The 23,052-nt window shown below is 40.9% G+C and overlaps 2 protein-coding genes across 5 annotated transcripts in view; one reads left to right on the top strand and one right to left on the bottom strand.

Moving 5' to 3' along the window:
* dnah5 (dynein, axonemal, heavy chain 5) overlaps positions 1-13,925 on the bottom strand; it is a 126,125-nt gene extending 112,200 nt beyond the window's left edge. The window contains exons 1-6 of the mRNA XM_054781379.1: positions 13,836-13,925; positions 2,496-2,630; positions 2,273-2,357; positions 2,014-2,177; positions 241-459; positions 12-149 (exon numbers count right to left, since the gene is read on the bottom strand). Coding sequence (XP_054637354.1) covers positions 12-149; positions 241-459; positions 2,014-2,177; positions 2,273-2,357; positions 2,496-2,630; positions 13,836-13,925 — 831 coding nt within the window. The remainder of the gene's footprint in view (positions 1-11; positions 150-240; positions 460-2,013; positions 2,178-2,272; positions 2,358-2,495; positions 2,631-13,835) is intronic.
* Positions 13,926-16,959: 3,034 nt separating this feature from the next.
* The window catches only part of triob (trio Rho guanine nucleotide exchange factor b), a 118,219-nt gene continuing 112,126 nt past the window's right edge, over positions 16,960-23,052 (top strand). For 2 of the 4 annotated variants that reach the window (XR_008572041.1, XM_054781947.1), the window contains exon 1: positions 16,960-17,490. Coding sequence is in view for 3 of the 4 variants with exons in the window: in XM_054781947.1 (XP_054637922.1) it covers positions 17,421-17,490 (70 nt within the window). In the remaining variant the exon portion in view is untranslated. The remainder of the gene's footprint in view (positions 17,491-23,052) is intronic. The other 2 variants (XM_054781946.1, XM_054781945.1) reach the window with 2 other exon arrangements.

The following is a 23,052-nucleotide window of genomic DNA, read 5'->3' as shown; positions in this document are numbered from 1 at the left end:
TAATCTCCTACCTGTTCGATCTGTTTAATCCAGACTTTCATGCAGGCTTCTATCTTTTCTATGGTCTCTGTGTTATTGGCTGCTGCCATGTAGTCTGATGGGCCTTTCAGCACCCGGAGGTCAAATGTGTCACACTCTTTTAAAGTAACCTGGACATAGGCCAGAACATGGTTTCTTTTTGGTTTCATTTTCTACATTTACAGACGATGTCAGTATAAGAGGCGTGTGTGTGTAACCCACCTTTTCTCGCAGGCTTTCTTGTGCCCCGGCCAAAACAGACACAAAATTTTCCAATGATGATATGAAGTCCTGTTTAACTGCTTGGGCCTGTGGACTAGCCAGCTCTCCCCAGCCATGGTTCATCTTCGTTAGTGTTGGGATGAAGACCTCAGAGAGCAGCTGCTCTACGCTTTTTAAAAGACCTCCTTCTGAAGTGTCCAACATATTGAAATTGACATCCTGAAATAAACATAGCATGCATGAGGTATGGCACTGCGGAGCACAAATATTAGACATTGTTAATTAGAATATCTTTCCACCCATCATGAACGTAGCAACAAGGACTGTATATGAGAAACTCATGCTTAAAAAATTCATTTTGGTAAACAGTGACTGTTTACTATTATTATTTTGAACAACAGGGCTGCACAAACATTCACCAGCCATGGTATTCTGCACACATGCACAATCTCAGAAATGCAATACAAGAGTTGAAACACTCAAGAATAAACAACATATTTATGATTCTGGTTGTGGTTGTAGTTTGCAGTGGTGCACTGCATCATACTGAGATCTGATATTTTGGTTACATTATGTAACTTTACTTGACTATCAGCATATTGTATGAAAACAATGACAATGACACAGGCAAACTAACCAGCATTTTCAATTTGTTGTAAAATGTGTTGTAAAATAATCAATCAAGGGCTGATGTTTGTCTCCTACTGTATCGCTGGATCTGGACAAGACAAACTAGCAGTGATTCATCATAAAAATAGCTTTGAGGAGATGAAATGTTGCTTCATCACCACACTGTTTATCTACCATTCAAATCATTTATTCTCTCTTACAGTACATCAAAAGAAAAAGATGGCATCTTTCTCATCTAAAAACAGATCAGAGAATAGGAAATTTGCCTTATTTCAAATGCATGCGATTCATGTTATTCTACTACAGAGCATATGAAAGAAAAACTTGATCAAAGTTGAAAAGGTGCTAAAAAGAATTGGATGTCTTTATACCACTGGTGTCAAACTCAAGGCCTGGGGGCCAGATGTCACATCATTTTATGTGGCCCGCTGAAGCCTGGGAATATCCATCCATCCATTTTCTATGCCGCCTATCCTCACTAGGGTCGCGGGTATGCTGGAGCCTATCCCAGCTGACTTCGGGCGAGAGGCACCCTGGACGCAGGGCACATATAGACAAACAACCATTCACACTCACATTCATACCTATGGACAATTTAGAGTCTCCAATTAACCTAACATGCATGTTTTTGGAATGTGGGAGGAAACCGAAGTACCCGAAGAGCGTGCAACCTCCACACAGAAATGCCCAACGGAGATTCAAACCCAAATCTTCACGATCTCCTGACTGTGTGGTCAACATGCCTGGGAATAATGTGTCAATAATGCACTTCACCTTTTTCCTTCTAAATGTATTTGTTCTTTCATTTTGACGGAAAAACTGTACTGCCTGCATATCTTCTAAACTTGAATATTACCTGATCATGCAACAAGTTATCAAAAATACTTGAATGAATGTCTGCTTAACGCCTTGCCAATCTCGCATCTCTTTTCACTTCAAAGCAAGTTATCCACCAGTTTGTTAGTAAAAATATAATAATCAAATGCATGGGCAATTGTGGAACAATATCATGAGCTTATATTCATATATTTGACAAGTGGTCCTCTGAGGACAGTCATAACTGCAATGTGGCCCTCAATAAAAATGGGTTTGACACCCCTACTTTATACTTAGATTCCCCAAAACTGCTACAAACAGACTCACTCTGTGGATGTTTTCAGAAGTGATTGCTTTTGAAGTGTTGGCTCTGGTGAAGAAGACACACACTCCAGTCAGGGCTACATCCCTCCCGTCCGTCACAAACACTTTACACCTTCTGCTGTGACCAGGAGGATGCGGAAGCTGTAGATATGAGGATGATGATGATGCTGCAACATAGAAATAGTCATTTTAATCTTGAGTCATCATTATCGCAGTATAAACAGGTCCATACACTAAAACACAGAAAAATGATATGATGAACCTCCTTCCACTGGCCCAGTTTCCTGATAGTAAAGCATGAGGTGTGGAAGCCCTTCAGCCACAAAGAACTGCTCCATGCGATCAAGCTAAGGGAAAAACACAAGTATTTTCATTACTGACAACACTGCCTATCTTGAAAGCAGTCCCGGATTATTTAGAAATACTCAGCAGAACAGAACCGTTGGACTGCAAATAATACAGATTGTATCAGGTGGGAATCGCACCTGATCCCCGTCCAGCATGGCATCCTCCACATCAGACTTCTCTAATCCCAGGCACGACGCCACGATGCTTAGCACATAGTCATGTCGTCCATCAAGTTGGGCACGCTTGGCTTCACGTTCCTCCTTTAACTTTTGCTGATCGAAAGATGCAGATCATATATTAATATCAGGACGACGTACAGTCATGAAAAAAATGATTAGACCACCCTTTTTTATTCAGTTTATTGATCTATTTTAATGCCTGCTACAACTAAAGGTACATTTGTTTGGACAAATATAATGATGATAACAAATATACCTCATAAGAGTTTAATTTAAGAGCTGATATCTAGCAACTTCCATGGTTTTCTTGATAATAACCAAAACATGGATAGCTATAGCATTGTACTGCCAAAAAATGTAACTATTATGTGCTATTTTTGTTGTCATTATTTATATTTGTCCAAACAAAGGTACCTTTAGTTGTATCAGGCATTAAAATGAACAAGAAATTGAAGAAACAAGGGTGGTTTAATCATTTTTTCCATGACTATTTTTGCACACACCATAATAGATTAGATGGAGGTTCGACTTCTTTGCATGTTGTGTGAGCTGAGGTTAAAATAACAAAAAACACTATGCTGCTTAGTTATTACCATCGCTTTCATAGGAGCAGATCCTTTAACATGCTAAAGGATACTGTACCAACCTGGCAGTTATGTGTAGTGTTATAAAGTTTTGTGATTCCTGACAGCCGTGAACTGGGCATGAGTCATGTGTGTGTGTGTGTGTGTGGGTGGGTGCAGGCCAAAGAGGACGGAGAGGACACTTGAGTTAGCTGATGTTGTTTTGGCATAGTTTCAGCTGACAGTAGCCTGTTTTGTTTTTGCAACAAAGACAATGTTGATTGACCAACTCCTTGTCATCCTTACAACATCCGGGTAGACATTACAATACACACCTGTACTGTATTATATTATATGTGCATAACCATACTGTTTTTCTAGTAACATGACCGCCACTGTGTATACGCCAGCTCTGAACATGTGCAAAACCGCCACGGCAATACAATCATGAAACTAGGAAGGAGCACAGAAGGTGCAAGGATGGTAGCCTGAACATAAACACAAATAATTCCTGAAAATCAACTGTATAAAACAAATGTATTCACATTGTGACATGTACACTACCAGTTTTATTGAAATCTACTATCAGTTGTTATTTCACTGATTTTGAAAATGTGATTTTATTAAAAGAATTATTTAAAAAATAATCATTTTACTCTTTCATTTGGTCCTAAAGTATATTTATTTTGAAAACGGGAGGTTGTCTAATATTTTATAAATGTGTCACAGCTTTTTCTGTTTCTGTTATCTGTTTTTGGATTAAGTGTGCACCTTTGATTGGAATAACAGTGAAATGTCTTTTGCACAATAGTCTTGTATTTACAACGGCGTGATAATAAAATTTGGTACAATAGGTTGCCTGGTTCTGCTGCTTAGTAACACAGGAACAAGGTCAGCTCATAAATTAGGTGACACCTGGGTTAGCACAGGGTGTCAGCTGCATTGCAATTCTCTTATTTAGCCTTTTGGCGTGTAGAACGAATGACAAGTTAGTATTTTGTTCTGATCGCACCTCTTATACGACACACGACACATTCTGCCCTTGGGTGGGGACAGTTGCTTATACCAATATACCAATACTGTACAGTACAGTATGCTGAATCAATTATTGTCTCGACACTTTCATTAGGAAAGTCAACCAAATTTGATGCACTCTTAACATTGCGTTGATTGCAAATAACAAAAAACAAGCAATTGCACAATTTCATCAGTAGCACATAATGTTTAGCTGGGCACTTAAACTAAAATACATTTTACATCTCTACTCTTCATTAGGGTATAGAACTTGACCATGCGAAGTGTGTGTCACTATGGAAACCTTAGCTTATTAGCACTTCCAAATACAGGGGTCAGACTGGAGGTTGCCTTTTCCCACACAGCTATTTTGCATACTGACACAAAAGCATATTTAGGGAATTATAAACTAATTTTGCAGCTTGCAGCTTGAGAAAATAAGGAAAACCATATTTTTCAAACCTGCTGAGCTAACCTATGTTATGACAAAGGCAACATAAACTGATTTGAACGGTAGTTCCTATAGAAAGCGAGTAAACAGTCAGGCTCCTATTCTTTAATAGGAGGCTAACTGTGCCACATTTTCAAAACCCCTGGATTAGTCGATCCATAATTCCTGAAATGTTAAAGATCATGACAATCAGGGCCAGCTCTACACTGGAGCGGGTGGGGGCAACGTCCTCGTCAATAAATGGTTTGCCCGTCCCCCCCAAATCAAATATTTTAGAGGTGACAACAAAAAGCACAAGACATCTCCTCATCTCCCATCTCCGCTGCAAGTGTCTTCACATCCCAGATTGCCCCCACTTCCCTCCTCTCATTCAGTAAACATCCAATTACTGTTAGTATGCAAATGAGTCAAGAGTGGCGTCAGGTTTAAAAACAGAGGAAACCGAGAAAGCCACCCGTTAACTAAATCCATCCATCCATTCATTTTCTATGCCGCTTATCCTCAATAGGATTGTGGGTATGCTGGAGCCTATCCCAGCTTACTTTGGGCGAGAGGCAGGGTACACCCTGGACTAGTAGCCAGCCAATCGCAGTGCACATGTAGACAAAAAGTCATTCACGCTCACATTCATACCTATGGACAATTTAGAGTCGGCAATTAACCTAACATGCATGTTTTTGGAATGTGGGAGGAAACCGGAGTACCCGGAGAAAACCCACGCACGCACGGGGAGAACATGCAAACTCCACACAGAGGGGGTATAGTTAATAAGTAGCTGTTTTGGCACATACACATGTTGTGTATGCATAATGCCTGCTTCACATTTCTGACTGACCCCTCAAATGTGCACACCTACAACCGGCCCTAATGACAATAAATCTTGGACAGGGCACAGCCTACGAAGTTTTTTTTTGTTTTCATAAGGACAACATGTACATTTATATGCATTTTCCTTAGACGTTTAACTGATGAAATACACTACCAGTCAAAAGTTTGAGAACACTCCAATTTGTGGAGGAAAAACCTACATTTTTAAGTGCTAAAATGGTCTGTCTCTCTTCCATTGTTAATTCCCTTTTTTCTTGCCATTTTTGTAGCAACAAATGACTTTCTCCATTACAGTACAATGCTGTTCCACTGATGTTCACAAGGGTATAGTACCGCAGTGTGTTCCGAACACTGTTTTTATACAGACAGAGGAGGTAGTAAGTTCTCCAGAACTTGGAACACCTGTAGGAATTAGTTGCACCAACGGCCAAGGCTTGATCAACCTCCATTTCTGCTGAACAGCTTAAATAGTCGACCCATTTTGTGGTCCCTGAAACAGGCCTTTTGTATAATTCTGAAATACACATTATTTTTCAGGTTTGGGTAACCTTACCTTTTTTTTAACCTCTTCACCACTTACTGTACCTTTGTACCATCTCAGGCTATTCATTGCACTTGAACAAATAACTGGAAAAATTGAGGTGTTCTAAAACTTTTGTGTATTTTCTAGCATCCAGGAGCAGCATCCATATTTCGGTAGAAAAACAATGGACAGTTGGACTCCAAAGTGTCAATGATGGTCGAGTCGCAGGTGTAAGAATAATGGCATTTCCATCTATAGTACGCCCACACCAAATGTATGGTCGGAGGTGGAGCAGGTGAAGACGGCAAAACACTATGTTTAAACATGACGGTACATTAAATTACCCTTCAAAGCTTGTGGCGTTAACAGACATTCACATCACATATTAACCCCATGGAAAAAAAAAGCTTGCTAAGCCATCAGATGCTACCAGCTGCTTCACACCTCCCTGTTATTACTTCCAATTGTGTGAACAACCGATTGCCCAGCGGCAAACAATGCAGATGGAATGGAGTGAAGATTATTCAGTCAAAAGTTACCACACAATCCAATTATAACAGATTCCGGCAATGACAAGTGCACAAAAATTATGTGTGTGGCTATTTCCATACAACACATACAGAAGACAGCACCAAAGTCATAACAAGTACAGCATTCATATGCAGACAAATCCTATCCCTGAGATAAGCTATGGGGACTGACAATCCTTATTATAAACAAACAAAGGCTTCTTTAATTAAGGAGAAAACAAATATAAAATATATTGCAGTGGGACTGTTATACAATGTAGCCTGATAACTCATCTAATATTTAAGAAAGTGATTTAGAATGTTTTCAACAGCCTGTTAAACATAAAAAATGAATATTACCAAAGTCAGTATTAATTGGAATATAGTTTGCAGCTATTTTTCACTTGAATTACAATTATTGAACCCCGAAATAAACTCCTGTAAAAGTAATAGTTCTCTTACCTGGATAACCTTTGAGACACTTTGTTTCCAAAGCTGTCTCCCAAACACCTGAGACATGACAGGTGGCCTCTCCACTTCAAACTCGCCTATGGCTCCTCTACGGTACGCATTCACACCTCATTTGCAGGAGGACAGAGGAGTTGTATGTCATGCCCAATCAAGTCACCACGTGAGGTTTTTTTTTTAGGTCAAAATAGATATGCGGTCGTCCCTTGTTTATCGCGGTTAATTGGTTCAAGAACCGACGGCGATAAGTGAATTTCCACAAAGTAGGATTCAATATTAATGAACTGAATATTTTCATAGTTAGATCATAGAAAACCTGTTTATGACTTTCTAAATGTGTTTTTTTAACATTATTAGAGCCCCGTACACATGAAATAACACCCCATAGTCATCTTTACACTCCTAATATTCGTTGTTTACACCACATTGCGCAGGCTACGGGATTGTGGCAGGGACATAAAACACATCCGCCACTAGCATAGCAAGCTACCCAGCTAAATAAATAGCATCTCCAATTTATTTATTCTAAACTTAGGAACATGTTTCAGACGGAGTGGGAAGAAGGACAAAGTAAGATCCAACAGCTTACCACTTCCACACTTCCAATGAGAGGAGAAACCTTTTTCCACTCAGACATGTTGGGCAGGCCATGGCTGACAAAAACATTGATGAGACATGAGATTACATTCCATTACCTTCACACTGCATGTCGCCATGGCATGTCTGACATGATAGAGCAAAAAACAGTTCTCCTTCCATTCCGTGTACCTTTTTGGCTTCTAACTTTGTCCTACTTCCCCACTCCATTTGAAACCCTTTCTTAAGTTTAGAATAAATAAATTGGATGCTAACTAGTTAGCTTGCTAGCGTGCTATGCTTCAAGCCATGGCCATGTCTTGTGTCCCTGCAGTGATAAACAGGTCTTGTATGCTCTAACTACAAAAAAAAAATCAGTTTATCAATATTGAATCCTACTTCAAAATCCACTTATCGCGGTCGGGTCTGAAACAATTAACCGGGATAAACAAGGGACTGTACATGACTTTGTTCTTCCAATTAATGCTAGGGGCGCCACATCATACAATGCTCGCATTGTTTTGACAAATTCATTTGGAGGACTTTTTGGTTTTATTGCTTAGAAATACCCATTTTCACCTTAGGCAGCTCTATGCATTGTTTTTTACCACATCGTCAGCATTGACAACCTACCTATACTGCAAAATATGGGACATAAAACATAGCTCAACTATATGTAACACATAGCTGGCAAAATAAGTTGTTATTGAAATACTGTTTAGATGGTAGTATACAAACAAACCTCATTTCAAATACAGTAAAAAGTAAGACCCGTCTGATTAAGACACTGAATAGATACTATGTTCCTTCAAGACCAGCTTCTTTGCAGCTAACAGTTCTACTAAATTCCACATCATGCATGACAAATTAATTGCATTTGACCTTAGAAGCCAAGCTGTCTGAAACTTCAGAGCTCTTGGGTCACCTTACCTCATTTTGATATTCTGAGTGCAGCATCGTTGTTGCCCTTTCACACTGACACTTCTTTTCAAGCCAGTCCGCCCTCCTAATTGGCTTCGTTTTTCATGACATCAGAGAATTAGAGTAGCCAACAAAGACTACAAGACAGAGAACAAGCGGCTTTGCAAAACTGTGAGAGTAATCAGCCTTCTTATTTGCCATGTGAGAACGGTTGCTACCCTGGAATTATCTGTGTTCTTCCTAAATGGAGGCTGCTAACAGGATGATGTGGTGTTGGATGACAGTCTGTTGGCCAGGTAATTATCGCGGCCCTGGTCTCACCTTACAGTGGAACGGAGGGAGGCAGGGATGAGGAGGAGCTGTGGGGTTGGAGATGTGGACTTGCTGGTATACATTGTTGATTCACAAAAGAACACAATATCAATACGCCAAGGCCTTTATTGTATGCTTTGTCGCATTATCATTATGTTATGCAAACAATCAGCAAATAATCGATTTCTAGTGGGAAAGGTAATTACCCTACAGAGGTCAACCAGGTTTGACACCTTGGAGACCTTCAATACTGTATGCGGTGACATTAAATGCTAACACACTGAAACTATTCTTGTGGAGGCCACAATAAGGCAAGAATAGCAATCCAGTCATAACAAATGACAGACAGCAATCCAATTGACCAATTTTTTTTAAAGGGGATTACATAGCAACGTTCTGCCAGGATATATGGACATGATTTAATTTAACTATATACTATATACAGTACAGTATACCAGGCACACGCTCCATTCATGCATCATTCAAATTCTTCTGCCGGCGCATGCTGTAGTTACTTCTCAAATGAGTCTTGTGTTTACAGACCAAAATTAAGTAATTATTAATTTATGGAAGCGCAGTAGCAACAGTACGTTCATAACCAACAAATCGTCGTAACACGGTACTGAGGACCACCTGTACTGAGCTGTATCAAATAATGTCAAATGTATTGCATCACAACTTGATTGAATCATATCGATACCCATTGTAGACGAGTACCCGGCTCATCCCTAACATTCACCCTACGTATAAAACTACTCCTGATCCAATACGTTACAGATAATGCATTTTTGCAGAGTACGAGCCTGAGACGGGTACAGCTCTTCATTAGCCGTAATCGTGATGACGGAAATCTTCATTATGTATTCACTCTGTGATTGGCCAGTCACACACAGCGACCGCCCCTCCCTAGACATGAACACAAATGAATAGCAACGTAACATCTCAGCTATCAGCAGCACACTAAGTAGATTCAAATAGCATGCTAACAATATAATGAATTGGTGGCAATGCTGACGAGGTTAACTTTGCTCAGCCGTAAGTGACCAGCTCGGCGACTGGACGCTTAAGGCAAAAACCACATACAATATCATGGTGCAAACATCGTCTAGCATTGAATGAAAGACAACCAGGTTACTCACATTTATAGACGCACACTGTTAGTTGAATATCAAAAACAAAGTCCGTGTTACGACAACAACTCTCAAAGCTCCGCGGCTGCCCTGGTGCATTCATGTGCCCATCTCGTGTCGTAATTGATACCTAGGTTTAATCATATGTTAAGTTAAAGGAACCATGAATGCATCTCGCGGTCTGTCTCGTGACAACGAGGAAGTGTCTTTGCAATGACAAATGGACTAGAGACGTTTATTTAGTTTGTTTAGAGTTGGAAATAAATATATGGTGTTTGAACTGCAGGTCATAATAAAGTTATAACAGAGCACCAGTCTATGTGGGGAGCTACACTGTGCCGCTGTCTGTCGTCGTAACAGAGAGCAGTGGCTTGCTATGATGCGTCTGCGTCAAATACGCATAAATTCAATTACACAGTACACATATAGCTGATTAATAAACAATAAAAATAGAAACTTCTGATCAATCCATGTCAATTTCAGACTTAAAATAATAATACAGATTTAAGCCCCACACATTTCTGGTTAAGCCATGCCCACTTCTGGTGTATACCCCGCCCATTCCGGGTACAGATACGATACAGATAATTAAGATGTGTGAACAGATACAGATATAGACAGTGGTGTACTCGCTCATCCCTAGCGAATGTATCATATTGTTTATAGTAGATAGGTATCACGTCGGCCTCAGTGATAGGGATGCAGATTTATGGTTAATTAATCAGGTGCAGCCTCTGTTATATGAAGTCCTAGGAGATCTCAATGCTCACGAAGGAAGCCACTATTAACCCAGAAAAACAACATAATTCTATGAAACTGATGGCATGGCCAAATAAATTTCATTTTTATTGATTTTTATTCAATTTCATTCGTAAAGCAAGAGAAACATCAAAAGTGGAAGAAGACAACTGATGTGGATGATGGCAGAATTTATTAATGCCCTCGAATCAGATTCTTTAGACAGATGAAATGATCTGCAATCATGATGACTGTAATTGCAGAGAAGCATAATCCAAAGCATACCACATCATGTGTCAAATATCGTGGAAACAGTGTTATGGCCTGGGCTTGTGTGACTAACACGAATGAAAGTGCTTTATTGGTGATGTAACTGCTGAGCGAAGTCACAAGGTGTTTCTGGCTGTACTCTGCTCACCATGAGCTACAGTAAATGCTACAAAATGCTAAAATCCTAGTATATTGCTTCTATTTGAATTGGACCTCACTGCACGAGTGTACACATGTATATACACGATTTACTTTCATCATGTTCGATGGCGCATGTTTTTCTGAGAAAATGTACCCTGACCCTTCAGTCACCTTAAACCAAGTACTCATAATTCATGTTGTGGGAAATTGCTTTTTGTCCTTACGATGAAAGCAGGTGCATAAAAAGTAATTGTGGAACAAGATTTATGCCCTCAAAACACACACACACACACACACTAAACACACACACCGACCACCCACCGATTAATATATTATATTCCATTCATTTTCAAAGCAGATGACGCGCAGCAGAAGAGACATACAGCTGCCTCTGCATGGCTGCGGCTGACGGGTTTGTATTGAAAATAATCATTGCCTAACTTTGCATTTAAAAGCAGTTATTTCATCAATTATTCAATACACCATGACTGACTTTCCATATTGAACTGTCAGCTTGTGAGCTGCCGTGAAACAGGGTAGTGACTTTGAATTATACATGCAATGGTGAGATCTGAGAGGTAGGGCTGGATGTAGAGAGGGAGGAAGAGAGGCTTCTCACTGAGGCTGTGATAGATTTATTTTGTATTTTTTTGCAAAATACAGCACAGTAAACTCACTGGCCACGAAGTTAACTACACCTGCACGATCTAATGAGATCCAATACAAGAGCTACAGTATATTAAAGAGTCTACCTTTATAAAGCTTGTACTGCTGAGTTTTGATTGACACTGTCAAAGAGCTATTCATTTGAAATGATTGTGATTGTGTTTGTGTTTGCAGTGTTGCACAGTGCACTGCATCATCCTGAGAGGTGTTTCAAATTTAATAATTTTCCCCTTCTCACATTGCAATGAAAAAACACCGAACACCAAAATATAAGAAACACTTTTCAGTGTGATGCAGTGCAACAAACTAGAACCACAATAACGCAAACTCTGGCAAATTAGTATAGTGACAGCAAAGCATCACTGTCTATCTAAAGGCGGACATTTTAATAGAAAGCTATGTCAAGATGAATGAAAGTGTGCACTTCACAAGCTGCTGCTGTTGCATTGCATCTCCTGCTAATGGTGTAGGTATATCTTACAAAAGTGTCAGTGTTTAAATGTGAACTTGAAGTTTGTGCTTGTCAAAATGAAAGCTGACTACTGTGATAATTTACGACAATTCTACGGTTTATTTTGGTGCATAGTTGTTGTCTCTCATTCAACATAAAGGCAGCACTATAACATAATAATATACTATGAAATCAAAAGTGTTGGAAAACCCTTAACTACAGTGAGAAAAGATCATGTTTTTTTAACATTACTGATGGATGGTCTGGCTGCCAAACGCTATTCTATTCTATTTCATCCCAAAGTGTTTGGTGGGGTTGTGGCCAAGGCGCTCATATTTGTCGGCACCAAATTCACCCACTCACGCTGGAACTAAAAAGGGCCTTTGTCGAACATTTCATACAAAGTTGCAACTTTGTATGAAATCCATCCATCCATTTTCTATACCGCTTCTCCTCTCCAGGGTCGCGGGGGTATGCTGGAGCCTATCCCAGCTGACTTCACCCTGGACTGGTCGCCAGCCAATCGCAGGGCACCTTTGTATGAAATATTTGATATATTTTATATTATATACAGTATTTTGGGTAAACGTGTGAAGGTAAGATTCAGTGGTAAGTAAGAGGAGGCAAACGCTTGAATGACTGATTACTTTAATAGGAGGCACGTTTTTGCAAAGGCACTTGCTCAAGTCATTTATAACGTTGATCATGCATGCAGAGTTACAGCTACTATATCAGCCTGTAAGCATGCTGCTATCTAGTGGACTGATGGTCACGGTGCACCTAACAGACACAGTATTTTCAATTATTGCAGAGAGGCCAAAGTGTCCTGTAGTAATTCTCAATGCAATTATCACTCACCTCAAGGGATAACTCACCTGAAAATTAAGTCTAGGGTCTCTAGATTACGGACAACGGAGATTGATTGAAATTCATTATTTCATGGTGGAGAACTCCCCTCTGATCAGCTTTTATTGATTTTGACAGAATACAGGCAGGCCTCACTCTTTGTCATGTACTGTTTGTGTTATTTCTAGAATCTTTTTTTTTTAAGATACATCCTTTTATGCAAAGCTATTTGTTATCTTAATTTGATGATTACAATTTGAAGAAAACAGTTAAATTCAGATTTACATGCAGGGTCATGGTGGTGAAAGGTACTGTAAGTAAATATGTAATCTCAAGAACTGTTGATAAAGTTGACGTTATTGCTCTTAATTAAAACACACAAACAAAAACAATGTAAATGGTGGCATGTGTAATATACTTTGTTGGAGTGGTAGGGATGTGTGATTGTGCCTGTGAGTTTTATGTAGTTCTTTTATTTGTTATTATTTTTGCGTATTCAATTTGCATTGCAAACATGCACTGAGCACTTTTACTTTTGTGGTTCAGGTGGCAATGATGATAAAGATATTCGTTTGTATCGTACCTATGTTTCATTCCACTGCAGCTAAGGAAGGTCGTCACATGGTATATTATACAATTTATTTCAGGATAATTTTAAAGACAGCAGTGGTTCACTTGTGTATGGTCAGCATCTTTACAGTTACATTTAATTTTACATTAAAAAAAAAATAGATAATCCTAAATGTATTTAAACTTTGTATTTTTCATGCAGTGGCTACCTTGTACATTGTAATTGTAATTGAATGGTTTTGCAGTGTTGCAGACATCATAATCAAGTGTAGAAATGAACACAATCAGTGCACTTTAGAGTGGAGCAAAAAGAGCTCCTACCTGCAGTTCTTTGAGGGACTCCGCAGGCCCACTTGGCTGGCTGCTTCTGTTCCTGTAGCTGACTTTAACAAGACGAGATGTGGAAGACATGGTGCACACATACCTCCTTAAAATCACTTGCACTCGTATATGTCCACAAATGCGTTGTCTGTCGTATCAAAACACTTAAAGATGTCTATGTATGTATGTGTGTGTGTGTGTGTGTTGCTGTGCTGTGACCATGTGTGTTGTTAGTGGTTACCAAGGTAATGTGGGCAAGTGGGGGGAGGTCAACCTGTGGGCTATTGGAACTTTTTGAGAGTTGTTGCACGGTTGTCTTGTGAACTCTTGGACACATTCACAGGCCACAATATTAGGTACACCTGCACAGTCTGAGAGATAGATGCATGCTCAGAGTTGACAGACATTGTACATTTATTTAACAGGATGCATATTTTGCTTGCCGTTTGCGCTACAGCCTCACACTGGAAGGCATGTTTCCCCTCTTTTGCAGCACAAAGGTACATAAGGTAACCCAAAAATTTGAAACATTTCTTGCAGTGTCGAAGTCAGCTGTACATGTACATCGCAATAAATTACAAAATCTTTAAAAAGTTTATGTATTTCAGTAGTTAAATTCAAAAAGTGGGGCTGCACGGTGGTCTAGTGGTTAGCATGGTGGCCAACACAGTAACAGTCTACAGATCGGGAAGACCTGGGTTCAATTCTCCCTTGGGCATTTCTGTGTGTGGGTTTTCTCCTGGTACTCCGGTTTCCTCCCACATTCCAAAAATATGCATGTTAGGTGAAATTGTAAATACCTAAATTGTTCATAGGTATGAATGTGAGTGTGAATGGTTGTTTGTCTATATCTGCTATATGTGCCCTGCACATATGGAGACCAGTCCAGGGTGTACCCCGCCTGTCGCCCGAAATCAGCTGGGATAGGCTCCCCGCGACTCTAATGAGGAGAAGCGGTATAGAAAATGGATGGATGGAATTCAAAAAGTGAAACTGTAATGCACTACAGTACACAGATTCACTACACACAAAATGAAATATTTTAGTAATTTATTTAATTTCCTAAGAATTTTGATTATTTAGAAAGAAAACTAATTCAGTCCTTCCATCTTCTACCGCTTATCCGAGATCGGGTCGGGAGAGCAGTAGCCTAAGCAGGGAGGCCCAGATTTCCCTCTCCCTGGCCACTTCGTCCAGCTCCTCCCGACGGATCCTGAGGCATTCCCAGGCCAGTTGGGAATATTTGTCTCTCCAACGTGTCCTGGGTCTTCCCCGAGGCCTCTTACCGGTCGGACTTGCCCTGAACACCTCCCCAGGGAGGCGTCCGGGAGGCATCCTGACCAGATGCCCAGGCCAACTCATCTGGCTCCTCTCAATGCGGAGGAGTAGCGGTTCCACTTCAAGTCTCTCCCGGATGACAGTGCTTCTCACTTTATCTCTAAGGGAGAGCCCAGCCACCCTACGGAGAAAACTCATTTTGGCTGCTTGTACCCGGGGTCTTGTCCTTTCGGTCACTACCCAAAGCTCATGACCATAGGTGAGGGTAGGAACGTAGATCGACCAGTAAAATGAGAGCTTTGCCTTTCGGCTCAGCTCCCTCTTCACCACAACGGACCGATGTAGACTACGCATCACTGCATGCGACGCACCCATTTGCCTGGCGATCTCGCTTTTCATCCTTCCCTCACTCGTGAACAAGACCCCAAGGTCTGTAATTCAGTCCATCCATCCATTTTCCATGTCACTTATGCTCATTAGGGTCGCGGGTATGCTGGAGCCTATCCCAGCTGACTTCAGGTGACAGGCGGGGTACACCCTGGACTGGTTGCCAGCCAATCGCAGGTCAGACAAACAACCGTTCACACTCACTTTCACAGGAAACCGGAGTACCCGGAGAAAACCCCTACACACACGGCGAGAACATGCAAACTCCACACAGAGATGCTCAAGCGGAGATTCGAACCCAGGTCTTCCCAATCTCCTGACTGTGTGGCCAACATGCTAACCACTCAGCCACTGTGCAGCAAGTAATTCAGTATCTCATAACATTTTTAAAAAATTGTCAAAAAGTTCAATACAGTGGATGCCCACATATTCACAATTCAGCAGTCACGGCCTCACAAATTTGTGGATTTTTGGTTTAAAACAATTCATAAATTTTCGTTCTGAAAATAGGCTGTGTTTTTTTGTTTCAGAAAACATCTCATTCTCCCTAAGACGGTATTAATGTATAAATATGTACTCATAGAGGTAAAATGTACACTTTGTACAGCATACATGTACCACTGTTAAAAAAACTCCCCACAATTTTTACATGTTTATGTCTTTTGGAAAGCACCATAGATGCTGTGAGACACAAAAGTGAAACTTATATATAACTTCTTCACTGTGACCCTGATTCCATGTAATCATCGATAATCTTTCAATTCTCATTCATTAGTGGTATCTTTACATTTTATACTTCCAAACGCATTTCATACGCGTGTGAGAGATGAGGGAGGGTTCTGGAGCTGAATCTAATCTAATAAATTACAAGTGACTTTTATTGCAAATGTTGATCCCAAATAGGAGAACATCAACATCAAGCTTGCAGGAAGGGTGGGAGGGGGAGCCATACATAAAAATAGACATTTTTATAGGCATCTCAATTCCTCAGGAATTTTCAACATTCGCTGGGGGTCTCGGGTAACCTCCGCGATAACTCTATTCCAATTTAAATGTATTTAAATGTATTTCCAATTTAAATAATACACATTTTAAATGAACAGATGTAGGAAGTGTAGGCTTCATATGCAGAAGAAGTGTATCATTTGAATAACAAACGTATTTACTGCTATGATGGTTGCAGTAATGCTGCACCTGCAAAAAGCAACTACAAAGGACTACCTCTAGGTGGCAGCAGCGCACTTTAACACACGCAGAAGGTCCGAGGAAGAGTTGTCAGGAAGAGAACTGGGTTAGATTTGTGGGCCAAATGACCTCATACTGTGGCATCATCTTCCTCAAAGCCGATGAGAAGACAAACCTCCCCACCACTAAAGCATTTACGAGCATATAAACGTTCGGACTCCGAAAAGCTCAAACTTACTGCAACACGCTGCTGTTCCATGAGCGATAAGGACTGGAAAACCAGACACGCCCACGTAGGCAATAGCGGCATCAATGAGCTCATATGAAAAGGCAGAAGAATGACACTCCCTCACGGCCCGCATCAGCACCGCAGTGACGTGGGAGGGTGGGGGCATAATCAAGAGTGTGTGATGCACCAACCCCCCCTCCTGCTGAAACGGAATCCCAGGATATCCCACCCCCAATCGTTTCCAATCCTCCTCCCTTATGTTTTTTTAAATCCACCTTCTCTTCTTCCTCCCTTCAACTCGGGAGCGCCGCCGCTCGGTCGTGAGGATTTCTCCCTTCTCAGTCAAAATGGAGGAGGAGGTCTTTGGCTTAGTGAGGGGAGCGCCGATTTTACGGTCGGATCTATTCCGGTGAAAGGCTCCGCTTTGGCAGTGTGATAAGAGCCTACATCAAATCGCTCCGGTTTGTGGATTTTGGGGCGCTATTTGCGCACAGGAGAACGCAGTCATGAGTGCAGGAGAAGGGCTGGATGAGGCTGCAAAGGACGCCGCAGACGTAGCGGCGTTTTTCAAATCCGGTAAGTCAAGAAGGGGCGAGTCTGGGCTTTCAAGCAGGGGGAGTAATGAGACGACAATCGGCGTGTTCACCGGGGATATTGGCCACACGATGAATTATTACGAATAACGGGGAACGTGTGCCTTTTGGCCACATTTTAGTCCACCAGCTTGTCAAGCTGGGGTTCGGACATGAACAGCACCATTAATGATAAATCAAATGTGCGTGATCAAGAGCTTTGTGGCCCTTTTTGAGGTAGACTCAGGTGTGGATAACTGCAGCACGAGCATGTTATATATCCTAACAGGACGCCCATGGTCATCAATTCATCACCAAGGCTTTGTATGAGGACAGAATGTTTCTTTATTTCACCCAAAAGAACGATAATATATACATAAGTAATGCGTCAATGGGCCTTTCAAATGATGGCATCATTATCATCCTAACAAATAAGCATAGGCCAGCCCTCTGTAACAATGCATCCAAAACGTAAACACGTTTTATAGGGCCTACCCTGGCGCGTGACATCATCCACACCACTGTTGTTGTGATGGTACTTGTGACAGCTATAATCATCTGACTTGTAGCTGCAGGGCCACAATACACGCTACAGTGGGTAAACCTGCCCAATCTATTGACAAGGAAGCAGCTGCATCCAACAAACTGTATTTACAAAGATAGTAATGCCCAGTTTTGATTTACAGTGTGAGAGTGATGTTTTATATGTTTGCGCAAGCGCTGCACAAAAAAAAAAATCTAAAAATCTTGATTCACTAACATGTGAACTACATTTTCAATGATGAACAAGGTCCCTCAGCGAGCCTTGCCAGGGCAAGTTGGCTTCCCTGCCCTGTTTCAACCCGCTGACGGTTGACACCTCACCTCACCATCCTCACCGGTACCATCTATCATTAATCAGTTTACGGGAGGAGCGATCGCATTTATTAATTGACTTTTCTTTTGACTTGTCTTTATTACGTGCATGAGTGTCCTGTTGAGTGAGTGAGCATGCAGAGTTTTGGCCTTTTTGATAGATTATTTTCAGTGTTTCTATTCATTTCTATTAAGAAAGTCCCCCATCAGCTGTTCTTCCGGGACCTCCCATGAAGAACAGCGGCGAGACCATCAGAAGAAGAAGACAATGAAGAGTCTAGTAATAATGATAAGAAGAAGAAACTGTGACTTCTTTGAAACATAAGCCCATGGCCCTGTATGTGTGTGTGTGTGTGTGTGTGTGTGTGTGTGTGTGTGTGTGCACATGTGTGGAAAAAAATAGTCCAAGAAAATTGCCATCTCCATTTCCATCCTTCTATTTTCTATGCCACTTATCCTAACAAGGGTCACGGGGGCATGCTGGAGCCCATCCCAGCGGACTTCAGGCGAGAGGCGGGGTACAGTCTTCCCTTTTAAGTTAGTGCCATTCTGGGACTGATCGCCAGCCAATCGCAGGGCACATATAGACAAACAACCATTCACGCTCACATTCATACTGGCGGACAATTTGGAGTCACCAATTAACCTAACGTGCATGTCTTTGGAATGTGGGAGGAAACTGGCGCACCCGGAGAAAACCCAGGCATGGGGAGAACATGCAAACTCCACACTGAGATCCCAACGGAGATTCTCCTGACTGTGTGGCCAACATGCTAACCACTTGGCCGCCATGCGGCCCCATCTCAATTCTAAGCAGGAAAATCGAAATTCACATTTTTTGCCATACATTGCACTAACCTGCGTCATGCTGAGACGTGATTATCATACAGTGTGACCCTTTCTTGTACCTAAATCAAGTAACAACACTTCCTCGTGTGATGCAGTTTATCGAACTGGGCATCCATCATCGAAATAAAAAAGATGGCTGTTTAGATTTAGATTGGATCAACACATTTTGAGCATGTGCCAAATAAAACACACCTCAAAATTTGTAGTATGCATCCTGTGTAGTTGATGGATGGATAGCTTTTTAGATTGTACATGTGTGCCTAATAGAGTGGAGTGGCTGTAGTGTGTGCTGGCATTGTATAGATGGGTTTCAGACCGTTATCTAAACATACACATCTCAGTTTGTTTTTGTAAAAAGGTACATTTTCATGCTAAAGTACATTGTGGGGGTGGGGGTAGGAGTGTTGCAGCCCCAGTTAGAGAGGGACCGCCACTGATCCACTCCAAAAGAAGCAGCTGTCTCCCCATCTCTCACTCAGCTGTTTTTCTCCCAGACACCTGTTGCCTTTGGTCTTCTGTGTGTTGTGCATTGCCACACATGCACAACGCACAACATTCACACAAGTCTACCAAATGTGCTCTAACATACTGTACATGAGAAATTAATATTGAGTGTTCAGACAGAGTGTTCGTAGTGTTGTCAGAATTGATTTTGATGCTCTCACAGTTGCCTGTATTCATGTGTTTTCTTTAACTTGTGTTGTATAAGGCAAGAAAGAGGGCCCATTTGGATGTTTGTATAGCACCAAGCACAGCTCATACAGTATTCATGATGGAGAGGGAAATAGGTTATGGCCCCAGGAAACTTTAATAAGAGACTATTATGCATAGAATATATTGAAAAACAGATTTTTGTTTGAAGGGAGAATGGCACTAACTTAAAAGGGAAGACTGTAATCGGCAGTTGAAATCCACAGTGGTTGTTCCTATTCTTGCCACTCTGTTGTTCTATGGAGATGGACATGAGGGAATGCAACAAATTAAACTTGCATTTGTTCAGTCATAGCCTTTAATGTGCTTTTAATTTGACCATTACTCTGTTCTGTAACCTAATACGTTGAAGCAATGTTCTCCTTATTCATCTATGCATACATAGTATTGATCTTCTCAATCGGTATCCTGATCTATCATAGCGCCAAGTCCTCTCTAGTTCTACTAACAATGCATTGCATGTACGACCGTTATTCACCTTTGTTTGGAGAATCACCTGTGCCATTGTTTAATAATGCTTCTATACTGTATTTAGTTTTAATATCGAGTACAGACATTTAAAATGTCATAATATTCTTACATTTATGCACATGTATAATATAATATAAAAAATAACATTGGAAATCATCAAAAGTGTTACCACTGATTATGTTATACATTTCAAAAGCACGTTTTGCTCCAACTCCGATCTGTTTGAGTAGGAGTCTGTCAGCATGACACATCCTGACTTTGCAATATTTGCCCACTCCTTTTGCGAAAGTGCTTCAAATCTAGCAGATAGTGGGGGCACCTCATGTGCATAGAACTCTTTGGGTCATCCCACGGACTTTAAAGCTGGATTTGGGTCTTGCATATGGCTTACAGTGAAACCTTTATTTAGTTGATTTGGGTAAATGCTGTGTTTTTATGCTTAACGAACTGCCATGTATTTAACAACTTAACCCTACCTAAAATCATTGGTCCTTTGAACTGATCTTAATGCGCGCCATCTTGACTCATCGAAAGACATCCATCAATCTCAGCTGATTTACGGCAAAAGGAAGGCTACATACTCTGGGCTCATCTTTAGTCAGACACAGGCTGGTTTTAAGAATACATTGAGTGGGAATTGATCCCATGACTGCTATGTCAACCACTACACTACCAATGGCATGTCCATCCATTTTCTGTCCTGATTGTCCTCATTAGGGTCAATGGATAAGCTGAATCCAATCCCAGCTGGCTGAGTGAGAGGCTGGATACACCCTGGACTGATCACCAGTCAATCACAGGGTGGAGAGAGACAGCCTACCATTCACGCTAAAAATCAAACCTTTGGGTAATTTTGACTCTCCAGTTAACCTACCATGCACGATTTTGGACTGTGGGAGGATGCCAGAGTACTGAGAGTAAACCTATGCAAGCAGACTCCACACAGAGCCATCCCAGATGAGGCAGACTGAACTGCCAACCACTATTCTTTCCTGCTGTCCCCAACGGTATATATAAAAAACGTATTAAAGTAACTATTTTATGCTTTTTAATTGAATTGCTAATTTGAAAATAAAATGATTATTTTACCCAGAAACAGGGGTTTTATTCAATGCCTGTGCAGTAGTATAGTCATTCCCACTTTACATAGTCTCTCCAGCAGGCAGCTGCCAGCTTGTTGCATGCAGAAATCTCGACACACAGCTGCTCAGCCTAGTTGATTGCAAGCAATGTATTCCCAAGGCTCTGATTTGTCTTGCTTGTGTTTTTCTTGGGACCTGGTGGCACTTTGCTAGTCAGTGAAGGTAACAATGTAGCTATTCGCAGCCGCTAAACACACAGACCTCAATGAAAGACTGGCTGGCTTAAGAACCGAATTTTTCATCTGCAAGACAAACAGCACCAATAGAGTTGAGATGTCCGAAAGAGCATGATGACTTTCAGCTTCTTTGTTTTCCAACTTGAGGTGTCTTAATGTACTATACCTGAACAGATCAACACTAGCAGCCCTTGGAACTACTCACTGCTGCTGTCTGTTAGGGTATTTTCAACAAACAGACAGAATGCCCGTTGTTAGTCCTAACCAAAGGAAGTCAACATTTGAAAGTACACTGCCAAGATAGCTTTCTATTTCAAGTTCACCATCATTAGCTCACTGTCAATTTAAAACAACCGTTTTCGTTAATTAGATCTTTAAAATGACCTCCATCAAATGTGTTTAAACCCACTGGAGTGAGTCTCAAGGTAATACTAAAAATAACTTCCTTATGACGCCCATTTTCACAATCAATTTTTTTTTTATGGTCTCATGAGTGACATCTAATGAACTTACTGGGTGTGTGCAGTAGCATTATTGTACAAAACTGCATTGTGAAATTGAATTGGCGGAGAAGCTACTGGATGCATAGTGCAGTAAGACCAAACTAGTGTCAGTACATCTTAAGCTACATGTAGCCCCCATTCGTGCCTTTCTGAACTGGCCATAGCACAGTGGACATCAGCATTTACTGGGACTCAGTTTTGTCTGTGAGACTAGCTCAGTTTTTGTCCTTAATGCACAATATTGCAGACAGGCTTTCAAATGTGTGCCAGTCTGCAGTGTTGAATAATAGATTTTTCCACATCAAGGGAATAATTTATACATTGGAGCGTAAGGTTTGCCTGTGCTTTCACTCAATTTATTCAGGGTTATTTTTCATTTTATGTGGAGAATAAAGGGGCAATGTCCAAATGATGCTTTTTATTCCCTGGCATATTTGAGCACAGTGCATATGGCGGGAAAGACGGTTTCATATATATATATACACACTAAACATAAAAAACGTTAGTATATTTGAAGGGACAAACAAGCAGTCACTCATCAAATTACAGAGTTGAAGTTTGAGCGGACCACGCCTTGTGCAAAGCAAGCTTCTCGGCTTTTCATGAGACTGAACTCCTTTGGTTATATCAAGGGGTAGTCTAATTGCCAGTTGGTCAGAGTTAAAAACCAAAAGCATGGATACGTTGTAGAAACCTGTGTGTACAGTTGGCTTTATCATAGCCCAAGAAGAAAGAGGTTTTGAGGAAGTCTTTATTTTTATCTTTAACATCCTTTTTTTGGGTATTCGCCACGATGTCTTGTCTAGCCATTTCTGAATTACTTACCAGGACAAACATAAAAGAGCTCTGACAGTCTGGT

Source organism: Dunckerocampus dactyliophorus, chromosome 7 (assembly GCF_027744805.1).
Source record: "Dunckerocampus dactyliophorus isolate RoL2022-P2 chromosome 7, RoL_Ddac_1.1, whole genome shotgun sequence".
In the NCBI taxonomy this organism is placed as follows: Eukaryota; Metazoa; Chordata; class Actinopteri; order Syngnathiformes; family Syngnathidae; genus Dunckerocampus; species Dunckerocampus dactyliophorus.
This window is presented reverse-complemented; position numbering and strand designations above follow the sequence as displayed.